This window comes from Pteronotus mesoamericanus, unplaced genomic scaffold (assembly GCF_021234165.1).
Source record: "Pteronotus mesoamericanus isolate MK-2021 breed Mesoamerican mustached bat unplaced genomic scaffold, CSHL_Meso_final contig_78, whole genome shotgun sequence".
NCBI classification, from domain to species: Eukaryota; Metazoa; Chordata; class Mammalia; order Chiroptera; family Mormoopidae; genus Pteronotus; species Pteronotus mesoamericanus.
In genome coordinates this window covers 19,841,740-19,860,045 of record NW_026555258.1, presented here as the reverse complement: position 1 = coordinate 19,860,045, position 18,306 = coordinate 19,841,740, and the positions used below count along the sequence as shown (strand labels likewise).

At 43.6% G+C, this 18,306-nt stretch overlaps 1 protein-coding gene across 4 annotated transcripts in view; it reads left to right on the top strand.

Moving 5' to 3' along the window:
- The window catches only part of PALM2AKAP2 (PALM2 and AKAP2 fusion), a 399,871-nt gene that overhangs the window by 160,559 nt on the left and 221,006 nt on the right, over window positions 1-18,306 (top strand). For all 4 annotated transcript variants that reach the window (XM_054584541.1, XM_054584539.1, XM_054584538.1 and 1 more), the window contains exons 3-4: window positions 2,577-2,657; window positions 14,480-14,610. In XM_054584541.1, coding sequence (XP_054440516.1) covers window positions 2,577-2,657; window positions 14,480-14,610 — 212 coding nt within the window. The remainder of the gene's footprint in view (window positions 1-2,576; window positions 2,658-14,479; window positions 14,611-18,306) is intronic.

Below are 18,306 nucleotides of genomic sequence, written 5' to 3'. Positions count from 1 at the left end.
GCGGCATTGAGTAGTTACAATAAAGGCTGTATTTCCCACAAAACCTAAAATGTTTACTATTTGGCTTTTTAAAGGAAAAGTATCCCAACGCCTATTAATCCATCCTACACACCAGTGCCAGATTAATGTTCCTGATGTGCCATTTTACTGTCACTCTCTCGCTGAGAACCTTGCAATGACATTGCATTGTCTGTACAATGAAACCCCAGCTTCCTGGCCTGACACCCAAAGCCCTCAGTAATCTAGTTCTAGACAGTCTCTTGAATCATTGGCCTCTATTCCCAAAGGCAAGCCCTTCCCCCCAAGTTATATTTTCCTCCTCATTGTCCCTGGAATATGAAGTACATACAGCCCTTGCTCACACAGTTCCCTTTGCCTGGAATGCACTGCCCATTAATCTGTATCTACCGAATTCCTACCCATTCTTTTTTTTTTTTTTTTAAGATTTTATTTATTTGTTTTTAGAGAGGGGAAGAGAAGGAAAAAGAAAGGGAGAGAAACATCAATGTGTGGTTACATTTTGTAAATATTCTCTGGCCTCACTTTGGCAAGGAGGTTATGTCCCTGACTTGGATATTATGTCCCAGAAATATTATAAGATATTTCTTAAGGTCTGCGCATGGCACAGACCTTGGTTATAACACAAATCATTATTATGTTTATTTGAATAACAGTGGTGTGAGCACATCCACAGAAACATAGCAATGACCTAAAGTAAAAGCTTCTGTTAACACAAAGGACAGCAGCCAGCCTTGTACATTATTGTCTCCTCCAGGATTTGGCTGTTGTATTGTAACATGCCGTTATGTCTGGTCTAACAAGTTTCTCCCTGCATATGTGAGTAAAGCAAATAATTCAGTGCAGTAAATGTCTCAGTAAACCCCACCCTGTGTACTTTGAAAGGAACATATTGAACAAGTAAGCTCTCATAAGGGAAAGCCTTTCTATTCTTAAATTAATCACAGTCATATGATGTTTGTTTTTATAAGTACTTTTTTGTTTTTCAATTACAGTTGACATACAGTGTTGTATTTGTTTCAGGTGTACAACAGAATGATTAGACCTTTACATAACTTACGAAGTGTTCACTCTGATAAGTCTAGTACCTGTCTGACACCATACATAGTTATGACAGTATTATTGACTATATTTCCTATGCTGTACTTTACCTGACTGTTTTCATAACTAGCAATTTGTGCATCTTAATCCTGTTCCCTTTTCCACCCACTATTCCCAACCTCCCTCCCATCTGGCAACCAACAAAATGTTCTCTGTATCTGTTTATTCCTGTTTCGTTTGTTCATTTATTTTGTTTTTCAGATTCTGCGTATAAGTAAGATCACATGTTATTTGTCTCTCTCTGTCTGACTTACTTTACTTAGCATAATTATCTTCTAGGTCCATCCATGTTATCGCAAATGGCAGGATTTCATTCCTTTTTATGGTTGAGTAATATTCCACTGTATATAGGTACTACTATCTCTTCTTTATCCATTTGTCTATCAGTGGATACTTAGGTTGCTTCAATATCATGGCTGTTGTAAATTATGCTGCAATGAACATAGGAATGCATATGTCTTTTTGAATTAGTGTTTTGGGTTTCTTTGGATAAATACCCAGTTTATTATTTGTGTTTGCAAAATACAGAGAAGTATGAAGTTTGCACTTGGGTAGAAAGGCTATGCTGTCCATACAAGGGAGATTCATCCCTTTATAACCAATTCCTAGGCATTACTTAGAAATAGTATGTGGCAATAAGAATGACAGCAAGTAACATTTATTGAGTGTTTACTGTGTGCCAGGCATTGTTCTCGGTCTTTTATATGCATTATGTCATTTAACACATGCCCAACTATATGGTTTAGGTATAATTATTGTCTCCTCTTTATGGAAGAGAAGACTTAGAGCCAAGAGGTAAAAGAGCTTGCCAGAGGTCACATGAGTAGCAAATGGTAGAGCTGGAATTTGGATGCAGGCGGACCAACACCAGTCTTCATATTTAATAGAACCTCATTGGGCCCCACCCATGTGAAATGCACCCCCTCACACAAGACTAGTGGAAGAAAGATCACCTGTCTAGTTTGCGTCATTTGGTATGTCCAACGGAATGTTTGTCCTACCAAATGTGAAATTACGTTGGATTGTTTGTGTATATGATTTCGATAAAAGAAATCTACCCTAGAATTCCCACTGTTTCATTCTATCATAGTTATCAGTTTATAACAGCCTGTGTGTTTTCGATTGAGACATCCTTATTCTTTGTCTCCAAATTAACACTGCACAGAACATAACTCTGTGTGTGTGTATATGTGTAAACTGCCTTTTCTTCTGGGTTAAATTGTTGCAGCCTGGCTGAGGGAGGAGGATTTCTCCCACTCACCGAGCCCACAGCAGACATGTTAGGAGAATGCTGCTGCTTGCAACAGACCCAGAGACGGAAGGGCAGGTGACACTGCGTGTGAGCCCAGCTTATCTGGAAGTGTCTCTACAGATGTGTGCCACTGCTGCTTCCTGCCTTCAAATTCCTGGAGCCAACGCCCACCCTCTCTTACAGCCTCTCTCTCTTTATTTTCAAGGAAAAAAGAAAGAGGCAGACTGAAATAGAAGGCAAGCGGCAAGAGCTTGACGAGCAGATACTTCTGCTGCAGCATTGCAAGGTAAGCGGCCGATCCACGCGCCCCTTCCATGATTAGACACGCGGCTCCCCCTGCGGAGAGCCCGGCCGAGCCTGCCCTGGCGTGAAGGCGCTGCCGCCGCCTGAACTGGCTCGTTTTCATTCAGCCGGGAAACCGTCCCCGGGCTCTCCTTGTGAATTTCTCACATTCAGAGCATCGTTACAGCATTCCAGTTTCTGCAAAAGCCTGAGGAGATTATAGTGTGTGTGCGGCCAGGCTTGGGGGGCTGGGGTGCATGCGAAATGTGCAGGTTATTTATAGGAATTGGACGAGAATTTCCACATGGTGGGTGAGGAAGTGTTCTGGGGCTGTGTCTCCAGGGCACAGGTGCTGCGCGTGTTTGTTCTGAGGTTCCCATTGAAATATTTAACGTGATGCTCTTTCTTACCATTAAAAATAGTAGTAATCTGCCTTCTTGCTGTGGAGGAAAGAGAGGTCACAGCAGCATGCCGAGGAGCCCTGTGAATTTCCGATTATTCATGTGATTTATTTCTACTTGAACAATTTTGAAAGTGTTCTATTACAAAGCAGTTGGTCAAAAGACAGCATTTAAATGATTTGCCTTGGATGAGTCTCCATTGCACCATTAAAGAGTACATTGGGGGTGGGGAGGGAGCCCAAGCTGTTTATTTATTTATTTTTCTTGAAAACATCAGGCCCGTAAGCACCGCAATTGATTACAGCCCAGGAGAAAGCTCTGTCACTGTCACAGGGCGCCCCTGGCTGCAGAACGTTGCTCTCTGCAGGCTCGGGGATAATGTGAGCGCATTCCAGGGCCCAGCCAGGAGCCGCAGCCGGCCTTCCAGATTTTTGAGGCAAACCTGCTCCCCTTCCCGCGGCAGTGACATGGCACGTGCGTGCGGAACTGCAAAGCTCAGAGGGCTGGTTGGGGAGGCGGGACTGACTTGCCAGGATGGTGCCAGCTCGAGGTTCTTTGAATTTTTTTAAACAAGGGGCACCTGTGTAGTGGCATTTCCCATTCTTTTCTGGAAGACGGGGTGGTGCTAAATGAGTCCTCAAAATGTACATCATGAGGCAAGCGAGCTGCTGATTTCAAAGAGGGACGTGACCTAAATCTGCTTAGCCTATTTACCAGTTGCCATTAACTTCAGCCAGAGAAACGTGTTTCAAGAGCAGAACAGCATGATACTTTCTTTCTGCTCATCATGTAAATCCATTTACAGACCTTTCTTTGTAGGAGCTTGCAACATGCCCTGTATGCTGCTGTTCCTTCCTTAGAACATTCCTGCAGGAGGATTGAGAGCTTAAGTTAGTATATTCTCCTCACAGAGACAGGGGCTGAGAAACAGTAGGACCAAGTGAATCGTTCAAGGTCAGTCCGGACATAGCTGCGTCTCTGGCTCACAGTACAGTCAGCTCACTCCTTACAAAAGAGCACAATGTACTCAAACCTCAGTGAATTCTTGGTTAAAGGTGAACTTGTTAATAAGGAAACTGAAAGAGGAGAGGCTGGTTTTCACTAGGCAGCCTCGCACCTTTTTGAGGTCAGTGTGATTCTTTGCCTTTGCATTCCTTGAATGAAAAGTCAGGCAGTAGCCTCTGTGAGAAGATCAAGTTTCTTTTGTCCAACTTCCCATCATTCTTGGTGCCAAATAAGATACCAATGACTCATTCATTACTAATGTCCAAAACAGTGTTACAACATTCTGTTCATATTCCAGCCATTCATTTTTCATCCATCTCCTCATCCCCTCCTGCCCCCCTCCCTGTACCCATGTATCCATCCATCCATCCATCCATCCATCCAATCAACAGAAACAACAGTAAAAATGACTTAATATTACATGGAGAAGCAGTGAGATTCCTTCAAGGATTTGGAAACAAGGGAATCAGATAGTTCTTAATGGTTATCCAGGTAAAGTTCTCATTTTCTCTGGCTATCGAAGGAAACACCCAGTACTTTACCCAGGTAACCTTGCCATAATGGGGGGCGGGGTGTGGAGAAAGGACTGGAAGTGATGGTAATTTAATAAGTGGGGACCAGTGTGTTGTCATTTTCTCTCTCTGGGGAAGACCTGTGCAGGCAGAACAAGGGAGGATCGCTAGGCTTGAACGATGAAAAAGGAAAGCTCAGAGATCCCAAAGGTGGTTTACCTGCTACTACCCTGGAGAGAGACCCCCAACTCCAGGAGGTACCAGATTTTTTTACACTGCTGAGGGGTCTGTGGTTTGGCGAGGAGAGTCATTTGGCCTCCCCCTGACCCAGGTGGATCTTCTCTTACAACTCTTCCTCTCTTTTTTCTGACTCCAACCTCCCCCAAATAATTGCGTTATTTTAATATAAGGAAGACGGTGCTTGACTGACAGAGAGATGAGGCACCAGAAAGGAATATGTCCTACTTCAAGTCAGTTCAATGTTGACTGAACTCGAATAGTGTGAGTCACCTTCCCTGTTATCATTTAGTTTCGAACTTGGCAGCCTCATTCCTAGACGGTAGTAAATTCATTGAGGTTATTGCTGCTCTGTGAGCCTCTCTGCGGGGACTCGGCCAGCTTGGTCTTGGCAGCAGGAGGCCTTGTGCTCCCCTTGTCCACACTCAACAATTGTCTGTGTGTGTGTGTGTGTGTGTGTGTGTCTAATATGGGCTTGATACTTGAAATACATCCCCTCATTAACAAGTACAAAGTAGATATTACTCTCCCTGCCTCCCGGGTAAGGAAGCAAATTTGTGAGGTCAGGTAACTTGCCCCAGAACTTAGGGGACTAAGTGTGGGTGCCCACGTCGAACCCCAGGGCTGTCTGCCTCTGTAATCTTACTTTTACCCAGACACTGTTTTTTTCCCAGTGAATCATTTCCTTTTGAATAATTTGTCTAGATGCCGATTATCATCATCACATGCATTTACTGTCATTACCATCATGTCTCTTTATTCTAAGTACATGTGGACTCCAGGAGAGTTAGGCCACGTGGCAACATACCACAATAATTATTGGTAATTCCTTGAAGTAGAAAATACTAGGAAATACGTCAGTAATTAGTATTTTGCTTTCACCAGGTTACGAAATCGGGATGTTTCCTAAGAAAGAAATATTCTCAGTGCAAAGTTAAATTAAATGGAAAAGCAATATAATAGATTTCATATTTATTAAGTTATGTCTCATGATCAGATAGTCTATGGACACTAATTCTTATGCAATGAGATATGGATTACTTAGACGAATTCACTGACCTCTTGTCAAAACAAATAAATAGAATGTAAGACAATAGTTTTGCAACTTGTATGTTTGGTTAATATACTTGCTAATTATGTAGTATTTAGGGCTATACAGTGAGTAACTCCACAAAATAGAATATCATTACTTTACACTCGTTCATGGACAATGAACAAATGCTGTAATGCAATGAAGGAGCAAAGCGTGAAATGCTGAAATATTAGCTGCTACGCCCCAGTGATTAGGAAACCTCCAGGTCCTTGGAAGTCCTGGACAAATTAAACTCAGATTTCTTTTTACAAGATCCTTAGCTGTATTTAGTATCTAAAATGTGTGATATAAGAATTTCGAGGAAATGCTCACCTATGGGACCAGTAAACAATTTTAATAGTTGTATTATTTTTTGCTGATTTTAAAAGGAACGTATAATCATTGCAAAAGCGAGACTTAAGAGTACAGGAAAATATAAAGAAAAAATATCAACTGTATACTCACCACCTAAATATACCCTACACAGATACATCATTTTATGCTTTTTCCCCCACTATATTTTTATAGATTAAAGTATATAATTCTTGTTCACAAGCCTCATCAGCCTGTGAGTAAAATGAAATTATATTAACATTCGTATTGACCTAGACCTATTTTTTTCCATTTTTATATATGTGCTCTTAAATTCTCATACAAAACCTTAAATTCTTATGAAGTCCTGTCTAACATTCTTTTCATATTATGATTCCTGGTTTTGGTGTTATCCTTGGAAAGAATATCTCCATTTCAGACACTTAACTATGCTGTTTCTTATCCTTCAATAGTTTTAGTCCAGCTAGAATTTATTTTCCTGTAAGGTATGAGGTGGGAATAACTTTACTTTTTACTGATGGTGAGCCAGTTGTCTCAACATGATTTATTAATTCATTCATTCCTTCCCTCACTGGTTTAAAAGTCTTCCTGATTTCAGACATATTTCTCAGGTATCCTCGAGTCCACCCTTTGTGTATTCTTTCTAGTCCATTAATCTGCCGTCCCTGTGCCAATACGAGCCTCACTTAATCCCTCTAGGTTTTTAATATAATATCTCATAAGGCAAGAACTGTTCTTCTTTTGAAAAATTGTCTTGGCTTTTTACTCCATGGAAACAATTTTTATTGTTTTTATTATGTGGCTTGTGATAATGTGAGTTTAAAAAAATAAATCAACTATTGTGTTCTGCGAGAACAGACTGAATGTAATATCCCCTTTGCCTCGCGGTTGAATTGCCAGAGATTTGTCTGGTTTATTGGTCAGTTCAAGGTCCCAGCACAGTCCATATTGCTGCATGAATTCTTGTGGGGCTGGCACATTTATAAAGGTTTGTGTGACAGAATCAGCACTGTCAGAATCAAACCGCTAATACCAGCCCTTCCATACATAAGCTGCCTTTGAATTATTTATTCATGAGCCGGGAACCCTGACCAGAGTTTTTCTCTAATCCAAGCTATGAAGATTGTCATTCTATTTTTAATACCACCGCCTTTTCTCTCAAGAAGACTGACTGAAAACAAAAAACCAAAGACTGAATTGTGACCCTAGGAAAAATATTTATTGTCAATCCACCAAGGTTATTTGCTGAATAGCCTGAAGGTATCCAGACACTTGCTGTAAAGATATTACTGTGTAGCTCGCTATTATGAACCTTTAGCGCTAATTTTAGAGTTTTCTTGGTTATTAGTATGTGCGAAAGGCCCGTTTCAAATTTTAAAATAGGGAACAGACAGTCAAGGTACAGAGCGTAAGGGGACTCCGAGTCTCATCCTTTTTTCTATCACTCACCCCTGTAAACAGCTCGAATGGAAGTTCAGGCTTGGTTTCTTCTATCAGGAGTCGTGGATCGGCTTCTGTGTGGACTGAATTAGGTAATCAACCCTCAAAACCCATCCCGGTGAAGGGAAGGAGAACGGAGGGGGCACACGGAAGAATGAGAAAACAAGCACAGCTGTTTCCCACTTTGTGTTTAATTCATTTTCTAATAGAAAATTCAAGTTACTCAGATTCTACCCATCATCCACTCACACAGTGTCAGCTATAGGTGAATGAAAGATTTGGAGTAAAAAGTAAAATCATAAAAGTATAAAAAGAAATCACAGTTAAATACAGGGTCCCACACAAATAACACCCTTTTTATTACAAGATTTTTTTATTACAAAATCATAAGCATGTAATTCTGTAACATAATATCACACTCAGGTACACCATATGACATTTTAGGTGAATGTTCAAATTAAAACTATAAATTATTACACCCATATTATTACCCTACCAACCGCACTCAAGCAGGTGTTACGTCTACCGGACCCTGTATTTCATAGTCTTAGAGTAAGGAAGTCTTATCTATGTATTACACCAAAGCCAGAACTAGATAATAAAAAGACTGCTACATATGACTGTATACAATTACAAACGATCAGAAAAAAATTGGACATAGTAGTTCTGATTCATCACCCAAAGCCCACTCTCCTCGGCCCATTATTGACCTACGTGCCTCATTATTGACCTAGGTCACCTTGAACTGTTGCTCCACTTCAGATACCTCATCTTTAGATTAAAGTTTGGTCAGGTGATCTTTAAGGCCTTTTTTAATAGTCGAAGATTTTATCCTTGCTAAAACACAGTGTTCAGGCATGGTTTTTCAGTCACTCATTCTTTCATTGTCTATTTATAGTTGCCCACGATAACCTTGTATGTCAGCTTCTGTGGGTGAATAAAAATTACAGCCCTTGTCTCTATGGGACTCAAGGATAAGTGGGAGATGGGACACCAACAGAGACCCCACGGTTCAGGAAGCTGGGAAACAGTTATGCACGTTCAGGAGCAGGGTGGTGGTGCCTGATAATTTTGTGAATCCTATTTGAAGAGGAAAAAGACTCTTGGGTGATCTTAGGTGGAAGCAGGATAGTGGAGTTCCTGGTTGAGCTTTAAATTTCAGATGCACACAGTAGGAGGAATGTGACCACGGAAAAGGTACTTAATATGGGCACCCACCTCTTGCGATTTTTGTGAAAGTTTAATGACCTTATATGTAAAGCACTTAAAACGGGATGCGTTCTGTAAGAATTGTCGTCATCATCATTGTCACCCAATGCCATGGCTTCCAGTGTCATTTACGTGTTGATGACTCCCGGATTGATGTCTCCAGGCCCAGCAGCCCCTGAACTCCAAGCTCTTGTTTCCATCTGCTCTCCTGACAGGTCCACTCAGATAGATGCCTCTGCCATTTAGAAGCCTCTCAAACTTAACATGCCTCACTGGCAGTTTTGATTTGCTAGCTCTTGTTCTTCCTCAAGTCTTCCCAATCTCCAGTTGATGATAACCACCGTCCACCTTTTGCTTAAACCAACTAGATATACGTCACCTTTAATCCCATCCTCTTCCTCATCCCACTATTTCATCTGTTATCACGTCATGCTGACCCTGCCTTTACAATACATCCCCATGGCTTCCATTTCTTCTTTTACTCCTCTATTTCAAGCGAACATGCTAACATACTCTGTCATCTGAACGATGTAATAGGGTCCTGCCATTTGTACTTTGTAATTCTGTCCCTTGCAATCTCTTTTCTTCCTGTTGTGCTCAGAACAAATGCCAAACTCCTTAGCGAGGCTCCGGGATCCCACCTGATCTGACCCCTGCCTTCCTCTCCATCTTGAGCTGTTCTGTGCTTCCTGATCCAGCCCCACTCATTATGGTTTAGCCACCGGGCGTTTCTTTCTGGTCCACAAACACACTACTCACTCCCACTTCTGGGCTGTTACATTTGCTAGTCTGTCCACCTGGCATGCCCTACCCTGGGCATTCAGATTTCAGCTCAAACGTTCATATACTCAGAGACACCTTTCCCATCTAAAGTGTCCTCCTTTGGTCCCTGTTTATCACATCATCCTGCCTCCCTCCTGCCATGCCTGTCTGCTAGTCTGAAATTGTCTTGCATCCTTGTTTACTGGGACAAAGGCTCAGGGAGAGCAGGGACTTGCCTGTCTTCCTGTGTGGTGTCTTCAGGACCTGGCAGAGTGTCTGACCCATAGGGAACGGATAGGGGCACTGCTGCACCTGATATGGGGGTGGAGGAAGACAAAAAGAGGATGAGGAGGCCCGTTCTGGGTTAGTATACTTGGCTAGCCAGTGGAAAAGCTTGCACATTCTTCAGGCATTTGGATAGTCACAGGTCCTCATGCTTTGCTTACTCAAGTTGTGGTTCATGGACCAGCAGCATCGAGAGCAGCAGCGCCTGGGAGCTTGTTAAAATTCCGATCCCCAGGCCCTGCCCCAGACTTACAGCATCAAGGTCTCTGGAAACGGGACCCTGGAATCGGTGTCTTAGCGAGCTCTCCTGCAGATCCGTAGGCACGCTGCCATTTGAGAGGCTCTGTTCTTGTTTTGAGTTACAAAGCTGGACAGGCCCCATAGAGTAAGGACCAGATTTATGTTAGGAGTTCTCTCTGTTTACTTTTCAGGAACCCCTGTCAAGGCTCCGTCTGTTTACTGCCAGCTCTCCGTCTGCTCTTCCCTTGCCTTGGTGCTTCAAAGTGGCATCCACTTGATAAATGGGAATTTTTGACAGTTCTTAGCACCTGTAGGCTATGATACATTTTTGATGTGTGTTATTTGGACAGTAAGGGCAGTAAATAACCTTTTTCTTTTTAGTCTTCCCTTCTGCTGATCTTTCCTTGCTACCTAATTCAGAGATCCTCATGCAGCCAGTGAAAGCCAGAACAGAAAAGGGGAGCAAGTGCTTTGATGGGTGTGCGTGATCGGAATGCACAAGTGCGTTATCTCAGGTCTCAGCTCAAATGTTCAAGTACTCGGAGAGACCTTCCCACGCAGTCGGCCATCAGAGGCAAGTTGAGGGGCTCTATGGTGGGTTAAGGAAGCCTTTGGAGGTAAATGTATTTGACTTGGTGGTTTCCCCTGACAGTGCTACTTTGGAGCGAGGTGAAAAAATCCACTCTGCTTTTTGTTTTTGTAATGTCAGAACACCTCTGTGGAATAGACTTCCCTGAGACCAGGCCTACTGTCTTGTTCTGTTAGATGCCCCCGCCCCCCGCCCCTGCTTCCTGGCTCCTACTGTGGGGGATGTTTGCGAGATGTCACCGCCATGTCCAGAGAAGGGACAGATCTGGGAGCACATGGGCTTCTTGCATTCATGGTCATGGGTTGCTTTTGTCACAGGTACGGACTGGTGGCTGGGACTAACTCAGCCAGAAGGAGGGGGTTAGCCCTTCCTGGGATGGAAGAGAGCAAGGACAGACAGCATTCCCAAGGGCAGCGCTTTCTTGCATTTCAAGAAGCCCTGGTTTCAGAGCCTCCCTGGCTGGGCATAGAAAGCTGGGACTGTCAAGGCCTGCCTTTCCGGAAGGGTCCCCACACCATGACCAAGGTTGTCAGCATATCTGTCTCCCCCAAGTCCTAATAAGGTGTTTGCCTTGTGTGGGTTGAACTATGTTAATGCCCTCTCCAAGTAATTAGAGTGAAAAAGATTTAGTAATTCTCCAGTTTACCCATTTAATTGATTTTCTGGGTGAATAAGGACTAGTCCCAGCCTTTGAGGAGCTGGAAGTCTAGGATGGGGAAGATCTAAAAAGAGAGAAAAAAGAAATAATTTGAGGACAGTATGGAAATGCTCTAGAGCAATGGACCCCAACCTTTTGGCACCAGGAACTGGTTTCATGGAAGACAGTGTTTCCATGGACTGGATGGGGAGCTCAGGCGGCAGTGCTAGCAAAGCTCCCATCACTCGCCCTCCGCTTACCTCCTGCTGTGGGGCCCGGCTTCCGACAGGCCACGGACCAGTAGCAGTCTGTGGCCCAGGGGTTGGGGACCCCTGCTCTAAAGTATATTCTCTGCCCAAGGAGACATAGCAGAGAGGCGCTGACCCTGCCAGCCGAAGTGGAAGAAGGCTTCTCAGGCAGCACTTGACCTGCTCTTTCTCAGGTGCAAATGGGAGAGGCCAAGGGAGCAGGATGAACAATGAAATAAACACTTCTCTAGGACTAACTGTGGGCCCGGAACGTTCAGTGCGTAAACTCATTTAATCCTCCTAACAAGCCCACAGCGGGCACTTGTTGTCATGTCCATTTCACAGATGAGAAAGCTGAGGCTCCGTGAGGCTGAGGAGCCTGTCCAAGGCCACACAGCTAATAAGTGGCAGACTGGCTCCAGAATCCAGGCTGTTAACTGCTGTTCAACATGCCCTCCTGTAGTATGTGAGTGTGCTCTCTCTGGAGGATTTTGAGTAGCTTCAGTGGAGAGCAGTGGTTCTGAATATTTTCTTTCTTCTGTAGTCCAGTTTGGAAGACCTTCTAATTTATCACACCCAATCCCGTTTTCCCATGGAAAGTGATAAAGCCTTAGAGAATGTAGTCATTGCTAGGGCTATCACAATAAATACCATAGACTGGGTGGCTTAAACGACAGAAATTTATTTTCTCATAAATCTGGAGGCTGGAAGTCCAAGATCGAGGCGTCAGCAGGGTTAGTTTCCTTTAATATTCTCTCCTTGGCTTGCCGATGGCTATCTTCTTCCAGGGGTCTTTACATGGTCTGCTCTGTGTGCATGTCTGTGTCCTGAACCCCCTTCTTGTAAGGACACCAATTTTATTGGATTAGGGCACATCCCGATGATCTCTTCTAATCTGAAAGGCCATCTTTCCAAATACAGTTACATTCTTGGCGAGTAGGGGTTAGGACTTCAACCTATGAATGTCGGGGGTGGGACTCAATTCGGCCCATAAGTGAGAGCAACAAAGTCAACGGGTTATACTGTGAGTTTCTGTGTATGATTTTATATTACTTAATATGCTCTGTAAATTTTTAAGTGCTTTTTTATACTTTCCAACTATTTATATATAATACACTTACAGGCAATATGTTGCCAGTGAGTGATGTGTGAAACTGTTTGAACATATTGGAGTGAGGAGTTGGTTCCTGCCAATAAACATGTTAGCAGTGCAGTTAGGAATGCGTTCCACGTGAACAGACTCAGGTCTTTAATTAATGGATAGCTATAGGTCAAGTGCTATAAATATGCTTTTCTATGCTAAGAGTAACCAAACAGGCCTCCACCCACAATGATTTATAATTTAAAAAAGAAATCAAGAATAACACCAGTGAACACTATGGCTCCCTGGACACCGCACTGAGGAAGCATTGCTAACAATGGGTCCTTCTGCAAGGGCAGGATTTCCAGCTGCTGGAATTTGCTCATGTGCATCGGCAGGGTCTCCACTGTGCTGGATGGCTGCTGGGCTCCTCAGCAGGATGGTGAATCAGAACCACTAGTGAATTCCAATTCACTATTACTAAATATTAGTAATTTTTAGTAACCCATTGTATAGGTTCATTATAAAGTTGCCCTTAATCCCACATAACTCTGGAATTGTTCATCTTCTGCTCATGAGAGCAACATAAAGGGAACTGTAGTGAGTGTGAAATTTTGTATGTGTAATCTTAGAGACACACCCCACTCTCTCATTTCTGTGAATGATATTTAATTGGCTCCGAGCTATGCATGACCTGGCTCTTAGTCACTAAGAGAGTTCCCTTTCCTTCCACTCTGCCTAAGGAGGTTAAAGAAGATTCTGAACAGAGGTGCTGTCAGGGAGCCAAGGAACTCCATGCCTGCTGTGTGCTGACTGGCTTCAGAGCTGTTACTCCTGTCGTTGCTGGGAAGAACTGGTCTCATGCCCTGCGTCTGGCAGACCGGGCCGTGCATCCTCACAGTGGTCCATTCCCGTGACCACCTACCTGTCCACTGGGACACTCAGCCCTGGTGCCCAATGTCCAGTCTCTGCCAACATCCAGTAGCTACCATCTGCCATCTTGGGTCCATGGAATGGAAACCCAGTTCAAAAATGACTTTACCTACTTTCTTTGTCTTGATCTTCATTTTAGGGAGTTTCAACATGCTTTTTTCTTGAGCTGTGTGTATTTCCCTTCTCAAAGCAGCCATCACTCCTTCCCAATAACAGACCGGAAACTTTTCCTTTCTCTCCATGACATAGTAGGACGCTGGCGCAGGTGGGGTGCCTGATTGCAGTACCACCTGGCGACCCCAGCTGAGGGTGGGCGGGACTCATTAAAGAGTTTCTAAGAAGAGCCATGGCATAGATGAATCTTAAAAAGAAGGCTTTTAGACGGACTGAATATTAGGTGATCTTAGGAAATTGTACTATGTGACTGTAGTTGCTTAGAAAAATGTCCTTTTTAAAAAAGAAATTAGTACTGAGATATGTATGCATGAAATATCATCATGTTTTATTTACTATATTATGCATTGGTGAAAAAATTTATGAGAAAAACGTGGCAAAATGTTTATAATTGTTAAATCTAAATGAGGCTACACAGGCTTTCATTATACAGCTTCCTCTGTTTTTCTGTTTCCAATTTTTTTTTTTTAAATAATAAAAAAGGTAGAAATAAGCCCCTCTCCAGGGACTGGGTGGGAAGGAAGCAGGGAGCCAAGTTAGTGAGGAGGTGAAGGCAGCCATTCAGGGGCATGCTGGCGAGGGGCCCAGCGAAGGCAGAGGCTCCGAGGATGGAGCGGAGGCCGTGGGCTGAAAGGGATCATGCAGCCTGTTCTCTTTCATTCCCACAGTCCAAAGTGCTTCGGGAAAAATGGCTGCTGCAGGGTATACCTGCTGGAACTGCAGAAGAGGAGGAAGCCAGGAGGCGGCAGTCTGAAGAGGATGAATTCAGAGTCAAACAACTTGAAGATAACATTCAGAGGTAGGTGGTTTCCCCGCCCAGAGCCCCCAGGTTGTGGTGCGACCGTGCAGCAACCGCTACTGTCCTCTAGGGGGCCATGCTCACTGCCGTCACCCTTTATCCAGAGGTTTAGAATTAGCTTCCTCAACAGAGCACATGGATACCAGTTAAACTTTTCCAGAGAATCCAAAATTATTACTCTGAGTTATAACTGTTGTATTGGGCTCTCATACTGTTCAGCGATGTCTTCAGGGACCACTGAGGTGTTGTAAGCAGCTTGTCCCTTCACTAATAGCCCCTTCTTGGGTTTTCTATCAGCTTTCGTCTTTTTCCTCCTTCGGCTCAGGCAGTCAGCTGTTATTGCTGCTCTATAAAGGGTCTGTTTTCAGTTTGCTGCATTCGGTCAATTTGACGTGGGAAAATTGTAACCAAAGGTCTTGGGATGGAAACGAAGAGTGCAGGAGCTCTGAACGAGGGCCCCCGTGTGGGTTACGTTGTGCCTGTGCTCCAAAAACTAACTGTGTGTAGTCTACTTTCCCTGCTAAGGGGGCAAGTTGCTTCCTCTGTGGGCCTCAACCGGGTGCTGAGCGTTTCGGTCTGAGAGATAAGTGACCTTCCTGTGGCCACGAGCTGACCCGGCTCACACAGGAGCAACAGCGTAGGCCCCACTTGGGAACAGTAGCCATGACAGGTCCCAGGACGCCTCACCGGAGACAGGAGGTGGTGGAGGAAGGTGGTGGAAGGCCTTCGAACCAACTCTCCCCCTCCACCCTAGGTCACCAAATTCGGCCTGACGTCTCGCCCTGGAGAGAGCTTCGTCTCTTCCTCCTGAGATTATGAGCTCTTTTAAAATACAAAGGGTATTTAGCTCACTTGCTCCCAGCCATTTGTACCTCAGGGTGAATGAAGACTGAGTGCCTGGGGGCTCCAGTAGTGCCACCAAAGGGGAAAAGCCCTGCAGGCCCGTGTCCCTCCTTTGCTTGGGCTCTGACGTCCTTTTCAGAGCTCTCAGAGCAGCTTGGCTAAACTTTGCTAAATGCTGGGGGGCGGGGCAAAAGTAGGTTTACAGTTGTTTGTATGGAAAATAATATAATTATAAATAATGCAAGAATAAATTCCGTTTTGTGTACTTACAACTGTAAACCTATGTTTACCCACCCGTGTGTGGTGTGTGTGTGTGTGTGTGTGTGTAACTGGAAGAACATTTTAATGCTGTAAATACTGGCATAAGCTTGTGAGGACAGGTACCTCCAGAACCCCAGGAAGGGAAAGGACTCCCTGTTGGAAGGCCGGAGCGTAGGAAAGTGAGAGGTAGGATGAACTATGTCAGAGTCCTGAGCCTTGGAGGTTTCTTCTCAGAAGTAGCTCAGCTTCTGAGACAAGATGAAGGGGCCAAGGGTTACTGGAAATATTGACAGTAAATTGGAGAGGAAAAGGCAGTTCTAAGAAATAGTTTTATAGGAAGTTTGTTTTTTAAGTCTCAAAGTAACGATAGATCCATGGTGCTTTCTGTTGCAGTGACAGTTGACATGCTACAGGATCTCTTTGTTTTTACTCTTGTTAAAAGTGGCAGTCATTTTCCCGTCTCTTTCTTACTGGTTTTACATCATCACAGCAAATGGGTCTGATGCCAATTCGATGCTCTGTAGGTATCTGCTGAAGGAAAGAAATGGGGTGGGGGTACTGTGCGTCAGGGGGCTCCCACCTGGCGGAGCAAGCCTGGAAGTTTACTCCCCAATCCAATGTGGAAAGGGCCAGGTGGCCTGGGCACAGTCTGTTCACAGCAAGAACCGGGGCTCAGGTTTGGGGTGGGGCAGCACTGTGCACGTGGAGATCAAATTCCAAATCCGATCTTTATATAATAAGAATCTGGAAACTGCCTCCAGATCAGATGCAGATGAACCGCTGAATAAAGAAACTAAAAGAAACCTTGAAGCACAATATTAATCTGTAAATCTGTAGATTTTGGCCCACTAGTCTAAGTCCCTCCCCAGCAACAAATTATGACTCTCCTAAAGAGATATATGAACTCTTTTCAAACTATAAAGTATAGTAGTGCGGTTGTACCCTGACTGTATTTTAGCCCCTGTCGGCGAACCAAGAGTGACACAAAGAACCTGAAGGAGCAAGAGAGGATAAAGAATAGCACTCAAAGAACAGAGAGAATGCCTGCAAGGGAAATTAAGGAAAATTTGGGTCATTTAGTTTAGAACAAGAAAAGATAATAGCAGCCTAACTCAGAACTTTGAGTGTGCATAGGATGTAGGTCACGCCTTAATTTTTTATGCCTGGGCCATTCTGGATATCGTAAATACTTAAAATAAAGCATGAGAATTAGACCTATGTTTATTTCCCTAGATATCTGCAAGAAGAAAGAACATAACCACCTTTTTAATTCTGATTCTAAGATTCTTTATGGTGCCAGCAGCCACACAAGAAGTTTCAGGTTTACAGGCAAGTTTTCTTCCAAAATGTTAATTGTAAATTGTTAGTAGTTTGGAACTGAGAATGTTTCTCTTTTCCTGAACTATTATAAACAGCTCTTACATCTGGAGGTCAGCTCACAAAAAGGGAGGGAGAGAAAGGAGGAAGGAAATATGTAACTGAACTATTAAATTCTGGGCATTACAGTCATCTGGGAAGCTTTTAAAATACATATTCCTGGGCCCCAGTCCAGGAAATTTGGATTCAGTAACCCAGGTGGGGAGCCCAGTCATTTGGTTTTTAAAGAGTGCTCCAAGTAATTCTTCTGCATGGTCAGGATTAAGAAGAATTGCTTTAAATGGGAAAAAAAATAGATCACAAAATGAAATCATATTTTAGTGCCTAGAAACCCCCAAGGGGAGTGAGAAGTAAATAGCATGTATAAGAAAATTCATTTCACACAAACAGATAAAGAAGGGCAACCTTGATCCTTGATTTTATCCTGATTCTAAGCCTTAGTGCTTTGCCTCAAGGAAATTTGAAACCTGCCTTGGGTCCCTTGTAGGTGGGAATAGAGCTCCCTGTCTGGTATAGAGCTCAGTCTCTCTGCCATAGGCCCCAGGGTGAAGCCAAGCTCCATTTGAACTTGATTCAAAACACCCCAGGCTAAAGATTATACAGGCCAGGAAATCAGGCTACTTTCCCAATGGCCAAAAAATACCACCATTTTTCAAAGATTCCTGGTTGAAATTCAGAGCAATGTAGCCCTGAAGTGATACCCTCAAGATGGCGGGAAAGGAAAAGAACTGGTTGTTACAGTGGATGAGCAGGTTATTCTTTTGCACAGCTTTTCCTGGGACAATGTCAGGATGGTGTGATTATATTTCTGGCTTGCTAGGAACCAGAAGTATAATAGATAAAAAAGGTCAGAACTGTTGAAAGCAAAATCCGTACACAAATCTTTTTACAATTTTCTTTTTTTAAAAGTTGAAATGCCACATCTTCTGTATGCTTTATTTCCCATTGGGTACCATGTTCAGAAATCCTGAAGGATGGTTTCTGGTTTGGGCCCTTGTCAACCATTGTCCATATCATCACGGTATGTGATGGGTCCCTGGGGGCCACACATGAGCTGACGTGGATGCTTTTGGAGATGTTAGGCAGTTAGATCCACCCTGGCTAGCCCTGTCTACTTCACATCTGCTCCAATCAAGTCTTGTCGTTTGCATTGTGATTTCACCACTTAACATTCTCTTTCTAATGTCATGAGGTTTGTTATTCAAGTGTTTGAAA